Raw genomic sequence first — 19,255 nt, 5'->3', positions numbered from 1 at the left:
CATCAATGAAATCACTCCCCGTTGTCCTCTTCGCCCCTGTAATCACTGAGCCCCCTGGTATACAGAGGAGCTAAGGCAACAAAAGTGGGAACTAAGACAACTTGAGGACGTGTGGCAGCAATCCCGTGACAAGGAAACAAGAACATCTTATAGATTGCTTATGAAATCTTACAATATGGTAGTGAAGGATGCAAAGAAGGAATTTTATGCAGCCTCCATTGCATCAGCTAGCTCGTGCCCGGCTAAACTATTTAATGTGGTTTGTTCATTGGTCTCCCTTCCAGGTAGAAACCACAAAAATTTGAATTCAGCCATAAGCTGTGAGGTTTTTACGAGCTTTTTTGCTGATAAAATCTTATCTCTCCACCATGATTTACCGGCCACAGTTGACACAGTATGTGAACTAGAGGCCCCTTGGCCATCTCTGGGGGTGATATTTGATCACTTCAGCCCCCTTTCTGGGGAAGAGGTGGACAGGATTCTGCGGGGAATGAGGCCTACCACATGTCTCCTGGACCCGTGTCCATCATGGCTGGTGAAAGCCAGTGTTGACGGATTACGAGATTCCTTGGAGGCCATTGTCAACTTGTCCCTGGGCTCTGGAGTTTTTCCCAGAGCACTTAAGGGGGCTGTGGTGAGGCCTCTTTTAAAGAAACCATCGTTGGATCCAGCCAACCTGCTTAGTTACCACCTGGTCTCGAACCTCCTGTTTCTGGGTAAGGTGATTGAGTGGGCGGCAGAGAACCAACTGCAGAATTTCCTGAAGGAGACCTTGGCCCTAGATTCCTCCCAGTCTGGGTTTCGCTCGGGATACGGGGTGGAGACATTGCTGGTCACCTTCACAGACAATCTCTGCAGACACCTGGATTGAGGTGAATCAGCGCTGCTGATTTTATTAGACCTTTCAGCGGCGTTCGATACAGTCGATTATGATCTTTTGACCCACTGCCTCGCCAATGTGGGAATTCAGGGAACAACACTACAGTGGCTTGTCTTCTTTCTTCACGGTCAGGGACAGAGGATGACGCTAGGGGATAAGTTATTGTCCTGTCGGCCAGTAGTATGTGGTGTGCCGCAGGGGGCGATACTTTTCCTGCTACTGTTTAACATCTATATGCGCCCCCTTGCCCAGTTGCTGTGGAGTTTCAGGCTTGGGTGCCACCAATATGCGGATGACACCTTGATGGATGGACAGCCTGGATCTGCCCCAGATGTCCTGGAGCATGCTTTTGAAGCCGTGGCTGGATGGTTGAGACAAAGTCGGTTGAAGTTAAACCCTGCGAGGACAGAGATCCTGTACTTGAGTCGTGGAAACGTGGATTCGGGACCCTGGCTTCCTGCACTCAATGGGGCGGTGCTTATGCCGGCCCCGAGAGTCAGGACCCTGGGGGTGATCTTGGATGCCTCCTTGACAATGGAGGCCCAGATCACGGTGGTTGCCAGGTCCTTGTTTTTCTATCTTCCACAGGCCAGGCAGCTTGTCCCCTATCTTTTGTCCCGTGACTTGACTACAGTGGTCCAGGCAACAGTCACCCCTAGGTTAGACTACTGTAACGTGCTCTGCACAGGGCTTCCCTTGAACCTGATTCGGCGGGTACAGGTGGTGCAGAATGCGGTGGCGTGGGTCATCACAGGATTGCCGATGCGTGAGCATATAATGCCGGCACTGCATCAGCTGCACTGGCTACTGGTGGAGTACAGAATCAGGTTCAAGGTTTTGGTATTAACCTATAAAGCCCTATGTGGACTGGGACCGGTGTATCTGTGGGACCGCCTCTCCCCATATGAACCCCAGAGGACTCTCTGCTCCAGTGAGAAACATCTGCTAAAGGTCCCTGGCCCCAGGGAGGCTCACCTGGCATCAACCAGGGCCAGGGCCTTTTCAGTCCTGGCCCCAGCCTGGTGGAACACTCTGTCTAATGAGACTAAGGCCCGGCAAGATTTGTTATCTTTTTGCCGGGCCTGCAAGACGGAGCTGTTCAGCCAGGCATATGGGTGGTGCTAGGCAGAGCCCCCCTGGCCAGTTGATGATGGATTGGGCCCTCCCCACCACCAATACCTCCATTTAAAAATCTTTAACTGAAAAGATGCTCTGACGATGATTTAAATCTGGTCAGTGGAATTTTATGCTGTTATGGTGATGTTTATATATGTATTTTAAACTATGTAAATTTGGATGTTTTTATGGTTGCTAATTTATAATAACTGTTTTATATATTTTAACCTCTATGTATCTGTAATCCGCCCTGAGCCTGCTGGAAATGTGTGGAGGGCGAAATAAAAATTGAAAATAAATAAATAACACGACTAGTTCTGTTTGTTTATACATGAAATAATGATATGGGTTTTTCTGTTAATATGTTTCTTTGTTGATCTTATTTTTGAGAAAATTAAAAATTTAAGAAATTGGGACTGTCATTTTCCATGTTCACATACAATCCTTTTAGCAAACGAGGTCCCTTTCGTTTCAAGTTCCTTTTGTTTTACTTTGAGGAGAAACAACACTGTGTGTGTCACACCAACGTCCCACAGCTAAGAGGGTAGTCACTAGTTGGATGTAATTCATGTAAAAGTGGTTGAAAATACTTACGTTTTCTCGAAAAGAAGAAAATTTTGTTTTCATTTTGAACAGCCCTGCCGTCAGCATTATAACACTAAGTTCAATGACCTTTCCGGTAACAGTATTGTTTAGATTGAGAAATTTGTCTGCCTTATTTCATGCTTCTGATTGGCGCTACACCAATCAAAGAAGGTATGTCTCAAATGTAGCAGTGAGCAACTGGGATTAAAGTTCATAGATGGCACCACAGGAGGGGAAATATCTTGGCTGTGTTGCTCTTTAAAGCAGTTACTAGCTAGAAAGAACGAGTGTATTACAGTAAATCTGTAAATTGCTTGACGTACTGAAATGATTTGGGTGAAATATATTCTTCCATTGCTCCTATGGACATGTTGTAATTGTCAAAATGGTAAGTTAAAGGAAATATTTAAGCCAAGGAAATGGATATTTTTCGTTATAGGTAGAGTTAAATGCTGCAAAATTAAAATTTGTGATAGAAAGGATTTCAGTTTTGTGTTTTGGTCCATTAAATAGTGGAACCTAAGAACAGTCAGCTTAGGAACAAAATCATTGGCTTCTTTAATAACTGGCAAGGGAAACAAAGTTAGGTATACAAGATAAAAATACATTTGCACAAAGTAACCAAGAATATCATTGAAAGAATAAAATTTTTGCAAAATGTGAGCAGCTTTCAAAGATGAAAAATAATCCAGAAAAAGAATTAACCAAAGTTGATGATGAGTTTGCTGAATATCATTCTAGTTTGTGAAGAACCACCTGAAGTTGATTTTGGAGAGATGGTAAGTGACGAAAGGGCTATGTATTGGAAAGGTGATAGAGTACAATACAGATGTAACCTTGGATATACCTTGGAAGGGCCTGAATGGATAACATGCAACGGACCTAAATGGACATCTCTACCAAAATGTTTGGGTAAGAGGACATGTTCTATTTGCTTTTTACAAGCCCAGTATTGGAACAGGATTGTTTAGGATTGCTTCTGAAAGTTTCTCAGCAATATATGAAAGTTATGGTTACCAACTCAACTTACAGTTTTAACACAACAAGAATTCTTACCTACATATAAGGCTCTAGAGCCTTGGTAGAAGATATGAAACATTTAAACTCTTCTATACAAATATACAAGAATTTATGATTAATGGAGGAGAGAGCCCAGCAAATATTATAATCCATCTCAAGCTGTTTCAATTTTTATCTTAAATACATGACATATTACTAAATTGTGGGTCATTTTGCAGTGGCTTCTTATATACAGGATGAGGGGTAGTGGAGGGGAGGTCACTTTCATATACCAGTGCATATTAGTGTAATTTTGGGCTCCATCTGGGAATGGGCCATATTCACACAGGGTGTACATGTCTTCTGACCAAGCACAGTAATTGCTACTGTTGGATTTGTATTGTTTGACATCGCTGTTCTTTTTCAAAAGTCCCTTGACACAGAAGCTCGGTACAGATGCCTGCCATATTGACTCATTGCATGGGTGAGGGTGTTAGCAGTCAGAGCCCTTTCTTACACTGAAAGGGCACCTTATGGATATGAAATATCATAAGCCCCTTTTCCTTATGTACTGTAAGCACAGAACACTGCCTGGCTAGGCAGAACAGACGCCAACCCCAGCCGAAAATTACCAGAAGGTGTGTTAGATTGACTAGCTGCCCCTCCAACCCCGGAGATGTGCAAGAAAAGACAAAAGAGGTCTTCCAAGAGTTCCTGAGTTAATCTCATACACCCCCCTCTGACTTTCCCTCACTCACCTTCCCAATCTGGGCTATTCAGGGACCTGAGTCCTTCCAGTCTGGCATTCACTGGTCATCAAGCACTTTTCTCACCTATAGTTCCTCCCAGATAGTCACAATCAAGCCTTTCCCAGTTTATTTCACCTCCGGAGACAACCATTAAATATTGTTTTTAGGAGAGAAGACATAATTCTGCCCTGGGGTATGTTTTACACTATAACTGGGCTGCTCTCAGCCATAGCCATATGTGTGTGTTCTTGGATTCACATGCACACCCTCAGACACGTGTCTGAGCCTTCTTCTTCCTGCTGTGAAGTGCTGGTCACTCAAGCGGCTACTCTATGAATGTCCTCTTTCTCCTAGACTGGTAAATATCACCCTACCCTGAATCTCTCTCCCATTTTCTCACTGATTTCCTAGTTAGCCTTGTGTGTGTTGTGTGCAATTGCTCTTTTACTGCTCCATTAATAAAAAACTTTTCCTGTTAAACACCCACCTGTTTATTTGAGAGTTCTCTAAGGGAACAATCCTGGTATATATAGGTGGAGAGATCTCATAGTTACTCCCTCTCTCTGTGTCTCCTTGTATGCTAATTCCCCCAACTCACAGGGAGACGTCCATTTGGGTAACAAGGGAGAGTGGACACAAGTGTGCAGGTCCCGCCCTCTGCCTCCACACAACTTCCTGGTTGCCAGTAGAGTGTGATCATGCCAAGGAAGTCACGTCACACACCCCCTCTTCCCATAATCAGCAACGTTCTGAAATCAGCAAGTATACATGCAGCCACTTCCTCTATGCGGTTGCACTCTGCAGATGACCAGGCGACAGTGTGAGGCAGGAGGTGGGACCAGAACACTTGTGCCTCATTTCCCTCCCTGCACAGTGAATCAACATTAGAGGAGGGTTATCTTTACCAGGCTAGAAAGATAGTGTATGAAAAGCAAATTGCCATTCAAATGTGACTTGCTAAGGGTTAACCAGACTTGGCAAAAGTATTACATGAATCTTAGTTAAGATATTGATTTAAAATAGGGAATCAGTAATCTGGCAACATGTGGGCAAAGAGCAGTATTTGCAGAACAAACAGAAGCTATTTATTCCCAGAAGTACACAAGAGGCTAGTCCCTGTTCATTTCCAGGCCTGGAAGAATAAACTCCAATCAGAGTTTGCTGATAATATTAATGGAATGTTCACATTGGGAGATTTGTCTGTAACAGAATGAGGTTTTGCATATCTCTCTTAAATGAAGTAAAATGTTTATTGACTATACAAAAAACATTGACTTTAAGTATTTCTCAGATATAATAAAATAAAATGCTAAAGATGATGGTTACTTTTCATCTGAATCATAAAACTGACATGATGTGTTTGGGCATTTTGACTGAATAGTCTGCTACAATTTCTGTCATTAGTAGTGCCCCACTGGTGCCCCATTTTTCAGTTCCAGTTAAAAAATATGATGTTTCTAAATAAGCAGGATTATTGCATGGCCGCAATAAGACTTATTATGACTCCTTATTCTCCCCCAGCCCACCCCCCAGTGTTTTGAATGGCTGGGCTGCCCAGAATCTACCAGATTCAAAGGCAGAAACAGTAATTTGAGTGACAATGTGCCCTTTTTTCTTTTAGCTCCTTGTAGTATTACAAGACAGCAGCTGGAAGCCAAACACCTCCTTTTGCCTGGTGGCCGAAGACGTTCACTTGTGATTCAAAATAATCAGACACTGCACTTCCTGTGCAGGGAAGGATATGTACTTGCAGCACCTTCATTTACGAAATGTATTGATGGGCTCATGAATTTGCCATCCTGTATCTCTGGTAAATGTGTTAGTAGTTCTCCTGATAAATTTATGTTGTATTATTTAAGAGCCTCAAGGACTCTTTGACTTTCCCATTTGAATGCCAGTGGTGGTCACCAGGCCTCCCCTCTTCACATCCTCCTAGATACTCCAGCCCTCATGAAAGTGCTTCTTCACTCAACAGAACACCTGACACACCTCCATGTGAGACAGATTGGCTTTCACACCCCTCTCCTTGCTATCTGCCCACATTGAATGAAAAGGCAATGCTTGGACAGCAAAATGTGATGAAAGTATCAGTTTTTGCAAGGCTCACATTATTGCATTAAGTCGTTGAATGACATGCTTGTCCTCCTGACTAGCTGCCAAGTTACTATAGATGAACGTCAGGTGGTTGTTTTTTCATGGAAAGCAGAAGCTCTACCACTGACCCACGGCCTCATTTACATGTGATTTATGTGCACATCAGTGACTGCACATGAAACAAAAACATCCTGTTGAAAGCAATGGCGCTTATGCATTCAGAGGCACATTCAGTTCGTTGTTTCTGGTTTACATCTCCATTTCCTAATAGCCTTCGTGGCTTGACTGGGGTAGAGTATTATTTATTTATTACTTACTTAGAATATTTCTATGCTGCCATTTCAGAGTCCTGCTCAAGGAGGATTACAATTAAAATAATATAATAATAGAAATAAAATATAACAATAGAAATATAATACTCCAAGTAGGACATAGAGGCAGGTGATGGCAAACTACCTCTGTTAGTCTCTTGCCATAAAACCCCCACCAGGGGTTGTCATAAGTCAGCGATGACTTGAGGGCACTCTCCACCATCACCAAGTAGGACATACTCATTTTATTTTGTATTTTTTACAACCTTAGATCAGCCAGTGAAAATATTATTAACTACCTGCCAAACTCATTTGATGTGTTTAGCTCTCTGTGTTCAACTCTACTCCCTGGCCACTGCGATCAATTTTCTTTTGTGTTTCTATGGGAAACATGAAAATGAATTTTTTAATGTGCAATACTAATGTTTTAAGGACATGGCTAAACCATCATTCTTATTGCTTATTAGAAAGAGGAAAAACCTGTAGCCGCCCACCAACTGTTGCGAATGGGGACATTATAACTTTACCTCAGGAACAATACACATCTGGCTCTTCGGTAGAATTCAAATGCCAACAATATTATGCAATGGAAGGACACAGCAGATCCTTTTGTGACAATGGGAGCTGGACAAAAACACCTGTCTGCTTAGGTAAGAAAAGAGATAGGGGCTTTTTGATTTGAGAGAGACCTTTAAAATATCACTGGAATTAATTCTTTACTTTCTTTTGCTCACCTGTCTTGCAAATGGGATAGATTCAATAATATTACAACTACCAGTGCTTTTCTGTGTTTGGGGAAGGGTCAAATCATTCCGAGGAGTGGGGAAGACTTGCATTGATGGATCACATAGTCACAGATAGAGCTGTCTCAAACACTGCATGCTCATGAGTGAGAATGTAAGATTAGAAGAAGAACTGTGCTGGATCGGAGATCCATCTAGTCTAGCAAACTGTTTCACACAACAAACAGGCAAACAGTTACCCTGGAGGACCAACAAATAGGCCATACAGGCCAAGGCCTTCCCCTGGTGTTGCCTCCTAGCATTGGCTTTCAGGTGTTTCTCCTCAGGAGGCTTTGTTTTTCTTAATGCGCCTAATAATTCTATTTTTAACAAGAGTCTCTGCTAATTTACCTGAGACAGAGGTCAGGCTAACCTGCCTGTAATTTCCTAGATCCCCCCTCCTCTTTTTAAATATTAGTGTAACATTTGCTGCTTTCCATTCCTCTGGTACAGAGGCCGATTTTAGTGACAAATCACATATACTGCTTAACAATTTCACATTTTGAGCTCTCTAAGAACTCTCAAGGACATGCCACCTAGACCGGGAGATGTATGTATTTGTAACTGCACTACTTTGACAGATGGCTGGAAAATCTGTCAGTCTGGTATTCACACTGAAAATTTTACATAATTGAAAACACACAAAAATGTTTTGTTGGCAGGCAACAAAAATATGTCTGGAGGCAGACATCTCATGCACGGGATATTTTGACTGTACCTAATAAATACCCCCCTCCCCGTGTATTTGAGATTCTTCTTGACAATCAATGTGGCATTGATACTTTGCCCTCATTGCCCCTTTCATCTTGTCTAACTGGTTTTCTCAGGCCGCTATTGGCAAACCAGTTGTAATTAGTACTCAGATGAGGGAGAGGAGAGAATTGTATGCTTCCAGTGGCAAAATATGGCAGGTTGAATGATGAGAAGATGCAGCATCTTTGCAAAAGATACATTTTCCCTTTATGACACATGAGTAACAATGGAATATCATTTCCCTGTTAAAAGAGGCAGTCTGCGGAGAACCCCCAACAGTTAGCAATGCTGACATCATAAGGAGAAGAAAAGAGGTTTACCGTCTTGGCCACCATGTGCAGTATCGATGCCGTGCAGGGTTTGAAATGTCCGGATCAGATTCTGTAACATGTGGAATTAAGGTGTGGTCAGAACCACCCACATGTAAAGGTAAGTGCTGAAAATGATCCCAGAGAAGCCATGCTGGTCCCCGCCCCCCAATATGTCTAGTTCTTCTAAATATGCTTCATCATTTGTTTTATAATGGTTTCTACTAGTTTGCCTGGCATAGATATTTAGGATAATTGAGCTACAATTTTCTGAATTGCCCTGGATCACCTGACATTATTTTTAGTATCTATCAGTCCTTTGGTAGGGGGATGCATTTTTACAATGTTACATATTATTTTCATGAAGTATCACCATTTCATCCAAGGATTGAGATTTCTGGCTTTTTAGATGTTCTTGCACATGGAAAAGAAGTTCTGAAAATGCCACCTTAGAAATCCTGGACCTGCCTCTCTTTTTCTTTTGCCTTTTCCAGAGGCTTTGTCATTTGGCTTCTCTCACACTGGAGGAAAACATTCACATTTTTTTCAGGTACTGGAATATTTTTTAACCACCCAACATGCGTGTGCGTGTGTATTTATCATTGCAGATGTCACATGTTCTCCACCAAGTGAAATTGCTCATGGTGAATTAACTGGTCAACTCAAGGAAAGATATATGCCTAATGATACAATGCGTTATCAGTGTGATGATGGCTGGAGGCTTTTTGGACCAGTGGTAGTAACATGCTTGAACAAGCAATGGACAAAACCACCAAGATGCATAGGTAATTCGATGCTCACATTTTATAATCTTCTAAAAGAAGGGTTAGAACTGTTATGGCTTGCTCTTAGACATTCTGATGTGTCCCTCAAGGAAGTGGCCTCCTTGAGAATGGCCAGCGCACACCAGCATAATTTACAACCCACCAAGGTGAACATAGGAAACCAGCCATGTATTGCTGCTATCCACTGGTTTGCTAAAAATCCATCCCCGTCGTATAAAAAATAAAGATTCTGTTTATAGAACACTGGAATACAAAATTCTGTTACTCTGCAAATCAGTATGTTCTTTTGCCCCAGCACCCCCAAATAGGACACGAGACAACAAAGACAAAGACAACTGAATGTGGGCTCAACTAGTTTTTCTTATTTAAATTCATTTAAATGGCTGGTCTAGAGCGCTGCTTTTTTAAAGAAGCAGACTATTTTGAGGGTGTGTGTGTGCTCTAGGCAACTGCTTGAGGTGCCCACCAGGCAGGTCTATGCTGGTTCCAAACTCGGCCAACGATTATCGCTAGCTTTGTTTATGCCAGCCTGTACTGCCGTTCTGTGCCGAGAGGTGCTCAGCTTCGTCCGCTTCCCCTGATGGGATGCAAGGCATCTACTAGATTCAAGAGATGCCACTCAGCACTCGGGGTGCTCCTTCATAGAGCCTCCCAGCCTCATGGCATGTGATGGTCTATTCCAAATTAATCCCCCCCTCTCCATCACCATGATGCTTTAGGATGTTTGCAGGTGGAGAGAGGGCAGGTGCTGGCCTCATAACACTCCACACTTGCCACACCACTGGATGCTCGCAAGAGGGAGAAAAGGCCCAGCTGGTCCCTCTGGTGCTGACTTCTTCCCTTCTTTTTGTCAAGAACACCATGTGATTGCCCAAGATGGGGACCCTGACTGGGCTGCATGATATGCCTGCATCTGTAAGAAAAGACAATTTATAATGTGTTACTCACATGACTGTTTTGCTACGAACCCCTCACCAGGCAGGCCTCTAATATAGCTGCCCCAGATCACCACCTGGCTGATCCATCATGTCACTTGGCCTGACAAGGCACAAACTTGCTGATCTGCTGTATTGATAAACAAAAACAAACAAGCCGTGAAATCTAACTAATGAGTGTCTCTATTATAAATCAATCAAATTAAAGCAACATTATAGTCAAATTAAGCAAGATACAGAGAATATATGTATGCACAGTGTAGGTGATTACAGAAGGCAAAGCATCATATATAAATAATTAAAATATAATTCAACAGGATTTCCTATACAGTATTAAAGTGCTATGTGCTTAGAATTGACCAGAGGTCTGAACAGTAATCACCAAAGTCCCAGTAAGTATATGATGAAACAATGCCTGAAGGTCTTCAGTGCAGTAAGTTTCTATTGGAGAAACAGTGGCCGTTTCCACACAACTCGCCTTCATCCGGAACGCTGCGGAACATTGTGAAAAAAATGCGGAAGATAGCATCTTCTCGCACGAGTTTTGAGCGACGTCGCACAAAACTCGCGCGAGAAGATGCTATCTTCTGCGGGTTTTTCACAACGTTCCGGATGAAGGTGAGTCATGTGGAAACGGCCAGTGTATAAGATCTCATATGAAGACATATATGATAATAGTACCAGCAAGCTGCCCCTCAGATGATTTATCACCAGACTGCAGCCCCAGTTCAGTTCAGACTATGGTATTTCATTCTGTCTGCTCATTTGCAAGTGTGACAATGATGTACAGTCCTAGAGGTAAATGGATTTCTTGTTTGTTTGTTTCATCTTCTTTGATTTGGGTGTGTGCATGTGCATGTATGGGTACCAACAAGGTGCGCCAGCTGTCCTTTCCTTGGCCATTTCCGCACGGCTTACCTCAACCCAGAACGCTGCGCAACATGCCGAAAAAATGCGGAAGATCGCGTTTTCTTGCACAAGTTTTGCGCGATGTTGTGCAACATCGCACAAGAAAATATGATCTTCCGCATTTTTTCGGCATGTTGTGCAGCATTCCAGGTTGAGGTAAGCTGTGTGGAAACGGCCCTTGTGTGCTCAGAGCTCAGCCAGGGGTGAGCTTCTTTGCTGCTGTCCCTGATGCTTTGCACAGAGGAGAAGGAGCCCCCTCCTTGCAAAATGACAGGAGCAACCACTCTGAGCCATGGAGACCTCTCTGGCTGCTTTCCTCTCCCTCTCCCTCTTCTTTCTTCCTTTCTCTTCCCTCCCCCCTTTTCTTGTTTGTGTATTTGAAGCAAAACTGATCCATGATAGCTGGCAGGGAACAAAGGGAGGAATGAGGGTAAGGATGGGTGGGGGGAAGCCCACAGACACCATCGTGAATTCCTATGTTGTCAAGGCGTCTGGGTGCTCTTGCCCCCCTCCCTCCATTCTGCCCAAGCTAAAGTAAAAGCAACAAACATATCCCTCTTGCTGCCCCTCGCCTTACCCTCTTCCTTGCTCCTCCCTCCCTTTTTTCTGGCCTTCTCTCTTTGCTTCCAACCAAGATCAGTGTGAGGCAAGCCAGGAGAAGGGTAAAGCATGGGCTACAGTAAGAAAAGTAAATATGCGCCCCAGCCACCCAGGTCACACACAAGTAGCCCTAATAACCACACCTGGAGCTTAGACTCTGAAAGGCTCATACCTTGTAAATCTAGCTTGTCTTTAATGTATTGTAGAACCTATACCTCTCTCTTGCGTAGTGATCAAGTGGAGTGCAAGTGGAGTGCAAGTGAACAGGGAGGAATACACATGAGTCTGTTCACTTGCCATTCAAGTGTAATTCATCACTTCTAGCTTGGCCCTCAGTCGCTGTGGCAAAATGCCTGTTGAGGAGAAGGCAAAATAAGGAAATAGCTTCCTGTTGCTTTCCCCCAGTTGGCTGAGACCCTTTAGCCCCCACCAGTAATATCTCGTCCCATTTGCTTTGATGTGGGGCCATGGCAAATTGAATTCATGGCATAGTGCCATAAATGTTCTCTTTGATTATAATAAAAGCTATTTTTAAAATTAGGAAAAAAGAAATTGGTAAGCAACTTGCGCCTAGTGCTCTGTGTTCCACCTGGTACATCATCAAAGGTAGTGAAGGAGTGACTTAATTCAATGGTCTGCTCCAGGGCTTTCTTTTTGGGAAAAGAGGTGGTGGAACTCAGTGGTGGAACTCAGGACCGCACGATGACATCACTTTGAGTTAGCTGGAACAAGGGGGGAGTTTTTTAAAGTTTAAATTGCCCTTGGCAAAAATGGTCACATGGCCGGTGGCCTCGCCCCCTGATCTCCAGACAGAGGGGAGTTTAGATTGCCCTCCGTGTCAGCGGCATGGAGGGCAATCTAAACTCCCCTCTGTCTGGAGATCAGGGGGTGGGGCCACCGGCCATGTGACCATTTTCAAGAGGTGCCGGAACTCCGTTCCACCGCGTTCCCGCTGCAAAAAAGCCCTGGTCTGCTCTCTTTCTTAGGTCCACCAGTATATATTTAAATGCATACCCGGAATCTTATAACCTTTGAAACTTAACTGTTAGTTTATTTTCAGTGATCCTGAGTAAATGGATCCTGAGGAAACAGGTACCCCAAAAGGGGCACAGTATTTTATTTGTTTTTATGATTGATTTTAAGTTGTATTTTAATCAATGTTGTACCTCACCCTGAGCCTACTTGTGGGGAGGGTGGGTTAAAAATAAAATAAATAAAAATAAAAATAAAATAAATAATCTTTAGAACCCAAGAAGTGTCTTTCTGAATAAAATCACATTCTTTTTGTCCAGAATGTTTTCCAAGACTCCCAGCAACTGGCAGTTGACAGGCAATTAACTGGAAGCACGGGGGGGGGGATGGGGATGGAGAGACAAACGTTTACAATTTCTGTGTTTAACTAGACCCTGCAGCTAACTATACTTGCAAATTATACTTTGAAAACTGACAGGCTTAAGAAAAATGTTGATAGTAAACAGCTGTGCCAGATTTAGAAACTTGATCAATGAGTTCTGGTCCATGCCAAATTAGATACTATTTACATATGCCTAAAAAGTTTCTAAGGTGCCATCCATGCATGTGACGGCAATAACAATGGAAAGTTAACTATTATTCTTTTTCTTGTTACACAACATTGATCAGACTTATAGAGCTGGATATGTACATCATAATGATTGTAGTTACAGCACCATCTAATACATTTATTCTCTGATTCTCTGATGTCGTTGCAGATGCTGCAGGAAACTGTGGTCGCCCTCCTCCTATTCAAAATGGAGATGTGCTTAACCCTGTCCAGGAGCTCTATTCGCCGGGTACAACGTTGCAATACAAATGTCAAAACTTGTATGTAATGAACGGATCTTCAGAAGTACGTTGTGAAAATGGTCAGTGGACAGAGACTCCAACATGCATAGGTACTGGAACGTTTATAATTATACACTGGATACTTTGAAGCTGATGCTTTAAGTGTATTATAAGAACCATAGCTCAAATCCTGGTTAAGTTTGTACAGCTGTTAATGGCTGTTTCTTGGGGAAGAATCAGCTAGTAGGGCAGGGACGGAACCTCTGGCTAGGGCTTGGAGTGTGGCTGGCTGCTATTTGGAGTAGACAGTTGAGGCAACAGTGATGAACACATCAGCTTCATATGTTGCTTGCCAGTTTATGTGGTGTTCTGGTTCTTACATTTTGCTTTTCACACAACATACTTTTGTCAAAGGAACTCTTCAGAATCAAACTAATATCACAAATTTGCACTGTTTTGTTCTTTCTGCAGAGCCTTGTACAGTAACGGAAGAAGATATGGCACTAAACAATATTCAGTTGAAGTGGATAAATGATTCAAAATTATATACACAATCTGGAGATATAACGGAATTTACTTGTAAACAGAACTATCGGAAGGACCCATCTTCCCCTCCCTTCAGAGCACGATGTATAGAAGGCAGGCTGGAATATCCAAGATGTATCCCTGTACGTATGCTACTTTTAAATCCCAATAGCAGAAAATTTCCCTTGTGCAAATCAGTTGATTGCATTTTCAGATATACGTCAGAATTCTCCAAATTTTTCTGATCTGGCTGCCACCTAGAACCCCAATCTGCAACATTTATTATTTAAATACTAACTCGCATAACTACTCCATTTACACATACCTCTTTGCCCAGGCATTTAGGCAGTTTACAATATAAAACATTAAAATACAAAATAAGAGATCCAAACAATAAAACAGTAGAATTCTTGTAGGCCCTTGGAGAGCTCTTCTGGAGCGGATGACCTGGGCTTTAACTCTCCTGCCTTCTCTTAAGGCTGTCATGAGATGTACCTTAATTTTTTCCACCATTTCCAACCCCTTTTGGAGCTGATTAGAGCTGCTACACTCTCACAGCATATTGCTGCTCCGTTGCTGAATTTTCTTTTCTCTCAAGTTCCCAAGGAGATCCAGAGACTCCTTGTGACCCCAGGATCACCTCCTCTAGTGCCCCCTCACCAGACGCCACACAGGAATATCCCCTTCTGGGAGACGTGGCAGCAGTTTGTATTGGTGAAATAGCAGCAATACCAATCATGTGTCATCCTGATAACCTGGATAAATACTAGTGCAAAGACTCCCTATACACCACAGAGCCTGTGCCTCTGCACAGAAACAAAAGCACAACACACAACTTCAGGAGGGGGAAATGTGAATGAATGATAGGAAAGAGCTGGAGAGTACAGACATGTGCTGTTACAGTCTGATGGGGAAATGGAGGAAAAGGTCAGGTTTTCCTTTCTTCCACAGAGGCTCTCTTAATGTGAATGTGCACAAATGCAGAGAGACAGACTAGGAACAACCTAGAGAAAACACAATATATCATTGGCCAGCAAGGATCTGAGATCTCTCCACCTGCAAAGTCTTGGTCCTTTTTAGAGTTTGCTGTTTTTGCCCACGCACTTTCTGTGAATCCTGCTGCTTGCTGTAACTAGACGCGGCATCTCACCTTTTTTTCCAGCTCTCCTCCCTGCCCCCAGGAGCAGCTTTTGGGCAAATGTAAGGGGTTGGGACGGAAAGTGCTGGGAATGGGAAGCTGAGAAAACTCCTTTTATGAACTCACTAGTTCACGGAAGCACAGGATCCAATCCTTTGTTTACCAGTTAATTATCAAATTTAAAATCAATCTATTAGCAGAGTTGCATAGTTTGCAGAGAAACATGGGGGTGTAGGTGCTTGTGCGTCTGAGTGTACACTGAGTGTGCAAACTTACACTTAACGTCTAACAACACAATCCCAAGGCCTGTTGTGTTGCTGGTACATTCCTGTAGCACCCCTCATCCGCTCCCTACAGACCTTCATGGGAGAGCTAGGCTAGTGGCTGAGCCCAGCGAGGCAAGGTGTGGCTGCAGCAAGAAGCACACATCCCGCCATTTCCCCAATAACCCCACCAGCATCCCCTAATGGCCATGCTGCCCCATGACAGGCCCATGAGTGGCCAGCAAAGGCACAGCCAATGTGCGGGCCACAATCCCCACTGCCTATCAACACCCCCATCCCCCCCCATCAGATAGCAGGCATCTAGGGATATGACCACGACACCCACATCAAGGGCCTTGACCGGGGTGGGGGGGAGCCATCTGGGGAAGAGTCCATCACTGATCAGGCAGGTCATGGGCTTGTGGCCCCCCAGCACTGCTGAGCATGCTGAGCCACCTGATGAGGCCTGGGTTGCTGAACCCTCCCTGCATGTGTGGGAGCTGTTTTTCCAGCCATGTCACCCATGGACATGTGATACCCTCTTGTGCTGGTATCACATATCCAGCTGGACAGGGCTGGCCTCCCCCATCTGGCCATGCACACGTAGATGTGAAGGAGGTAACCCACTGCCCGACCCCCTGGTTGCCTCAAAGGATTTCTCTATGCAGATAAGGGGGGCATCCTGGCAAAAACTGCTCTTGAGCATGCCCTGCTGGGTGATCCCGGGGATCTTACTGTGTGTCCTCCCATAGCTGCTGGCTGGTCTCCCCACACTGGGGCAAAAGTGTTGCTTGCTGGATGGAAAGAACCCTCTGGAAATGGTGGGTGGGGAGACCAGGAGTGGGAGGCTCATCCAGTCCGGGGAGCTCTCGAGCAAGCTACAGCCAGGTCTGCCATGTCCTGGGAGGATGTCTATGGCCAGTAGCAGCTGCTCCATCATCATGGATGATGCCAGCAACCAGATGATGGATGCCCCTTTGGCAGGAAAGTGATCCTCATCTGCACCTGGATGTTTTGCTCTTGTAGATGCTTGGAATGCTCGTCCTATGAGGAAGACAGTCAAAGTGTGGTGTGCCCGCCATTGTGGGGGAGTTACAAGAGCAAATTCCCAGTCACCCCAATCCATGGTCACACTCTCTCCTCTTCCCATGGGGGGTAGCCCAGCTGAGGGCTGTATGCTAGAAGCTCTTCCCCACAAAACAGCTGCATCAAGCATGGCTCCCTGGGCGACTTCTTCTTTGACAGGCATGGACTGAATGCACACACACCTGCCAGCAAACCTCAACTGCAGAGGCAAGGATGGGGGTGAGGTGCAGAGCTGGCAGAGGGGAGCCCAGTGTGAATGAGCAAGCCAGGTCCCCTTCTTACCTGTGGGTGTGCCTTCATCCCTACCAAAACTGGAACTCAGGAGACAGGAAACCTGTAAGGCAACTTGGGTGCAGGTTGTTAGTTAAACATTTTGGACTCAGCTCTCCTCCTGTATGTGAGTGCAAGGTACAACCCGGTTTTCTCAAAGTTCCCACTGTGCATTCTTGCCCTGCTACCAGGTACACTTTTTCTTGCTTCATGCTCTAAATCCCCACAACAGAGGGCTCTTGGACAGAGTCTTTGGCCACAGCCCACTGGGAAGTTACAGTATGTAAAGTGGGTGAGAGGACTGATTGGCCATTGTGGGGGCACTTGGTGGGAGCACAAGCAAATTGGTTGCTGTAGTAGTTGGCATCCTGTGCTCTGCTGGACTGCTTGGTTGTGGCCAGAGGGGAGGCGACTTTTCCCCAAAATGGGAGCCTATGGGCTACGCTGTCATTTTTCATGGCATAACTTTCTGCCGCTGCAGGGGCATTCTCGTGCCTGGGACAGCTTAGAGAGTGGACTAACTTGCCCCCCTGCCACCTGGCCCACCCCAGAACTGCTGGCACAAGGATAAATGTCCCAGTTATGACTGTGCTCAGCCACCATGGCCGGGCGCCAGTTGAGGACCTGGGTGAAGTGGTGCCGGGCTGCTGCACTGTTGTAGGGGTTTGTGTGTGGGTGACAGCGTAAGTCTGGGATACACCATCATAACTCTTAGTTGGCTTCCAGGGTGCTTTCAGTACAACCCCCCCAACCTTTAGGATTGTCCTGCCCATCAAGGTTTAGAAAAGAAATAAATACTTGGCGTGGCAATTAAAAAAAAGGAAGGAGATGAAAATAATTAGCAAAATTCGAGAAGATGATAAGATACTTATGGATCAAGCAGCCATCAGTGGAGCCTTTTTTAAATTTTATACAAAATTATACCAAAAAAAAGAGGTGAACAAAGAATCAATAGTAGAATATTTGGAGAAGATGAAGTTACCGGCAATCTCTGAAGCATGGAAAGAGAAACTAAATGGGGAAGTTACGGAAGAGGAAATAAAGGAAGCTATCCAATCAATGAAATTAGGGAAGGCTCCAGGACCAGATGGATTAACAGCCAAATTTTATAAAGTGATGGCTAATGAACTATCACCTTTTCTGAAAGAAGTAATGAATGGAGCCATGCAAGATCAAAGTATTCCCGAATCGTGGAATGAAGCTAACATTTCACTGATTCCAAAGGATGGACAAGATGTGACCAATGTAAAAAATTACAGACCAATTTCATTACTGAATAATGACTATAAAATGTTTGCAAAAGTATTGGCAGAGAGGATAAAAGGTTGGTTGTCGGAATTCATCGCAGAAGAACAGGCTGGCTTTTTACCTAATAGACAAATTAAAGATAATTTGAGGACAGTAGTAAATGCTATTGAATATTATGATAAGCACTGTGACAGGGAGGTGGGTTTCTTCTTTGTGGATGCGGAAAAAGCATTTGACAATTTGAACTGGGACGTTATGTTTGCCACCTTGGAAAGGCTGCAATTGGGAGGAAAGTTCATAAAAGCGGTGAAAAAAATTTACAAAGACCAAAGTGCAGCGATTGTAGTAAATGACGATTTGACTAAGAAATTGAAAATAAGTAAAGGCACAAGACAGGGCTGCCCTTTGTCTCCATTGTTGTTTATTTTGATTTTGGAAATACTGATGATTCAAATAAGAGAGGACGACATGATCCGAGGCATAAACATAAAGGAATATTCCTACAAGATCAGAGCATTTGCGGATGATATAATGTTAATAGTAGAGGATCCAATTGATAACATGCCAAAGGTAATAAAGAAAATAAAGGAATTTGGAGATTTGGCTGGATTTTATGTGAATAAAAGGAAGTCGAAGATACTATGTAAGAATATGACTAAACAAAAACAACAAGAACTGATGGAAATAACGGATTGTGAGGTAACAAATAAAGTTAAATATCATGGTGTGGAGTTGACTGCCAAAAATATAGACTTATTTAAAAACAACTATGAGAAATTGTGGATACAAATAGACAGAGACCTGATAAAATGGAATAAATTGAACTTACCATGGTTGGGAAGAATAGCGGCAGTAAAGATGAACGTTTTACCGCGAGTGATGTTCTTGTTGCAAACAATTCCAATTATCCGAGACTCTAAACAATTTGATAAATGGCAAAGGAAAATTTCAGACTTTGTGTGGGCAGGTAAGAAACCACGCGTAAAAATGAAAGTACTGCAAGATGCCAAGGAAAGAGGTGGTTTACAACTGCCCAATATAAGACTATACTATGAAGCAGTATGTCTGACGTGGCTAAAAGATTGGATAACGTTAAAAAACCGCAAGCTACTGGCC

General features: G+C 43.8%; 1 protein-coding gene across 1 annotated transcript in view; it reads left to right on the top strand.

The window, feature by feature from the left end:
- The window catches only part of LOC129330316 (coagulation factor XIII B chain-like), a 74,998-nt gene that overhangs the window by 50,560 nt on the left and 5,183 nt on the right, over window positions 1-19,255 (top strand). The window contains exons 13-19 of the mRNA XM_054980348.1: window positions 3,323-3,493; window positions 5,951-6,139; window positions 7,202-7,384; window positions 8,522-8,698; window positions 9,186-9,362; window positions 13,537-13,719; window positions 14,081-14,277. Coding sequence (XP_054836323.1) covers window positions 3,323-3,493; window positions 5,951-6,139; window positions 7,202-7,384; window positions 8,522-8,698; window positions 9,186-9,362; window positions 13,537-13,719; window positions 14,081-14,277 — 1,277 coding nt within the window. The remainder of the gene's footprint in view (window positions 1-3,322; window positions 3,494-5,950; window positions 6,140-7,201; window positions 7,385-8,521; window positions 8,699-9,185; window positions 9,363-13,536; window positions 13,720-14,080; window positions 14,278-19,255) is intronic.

This window comes from Eublepharis macularius, chromosome 5 (genome assembly GCF_028583425.1).
Source record: "Eublepharis macularius isolate TG4126 chromosome 5, MPM_Emac_v1.0, whole genome shotgun sequence".
Taxonomy (NCBI): Eukaryota; Metazoa; Chordata; class Lepidosauria; order Squamata; family Eublepharidae; genus Eublepharis; species Eublepharis macularius.
Note: the sequence above shows the minus strand (reverse complement) of the source record. Positions and strands in the feature narration are given on the sequence as shown.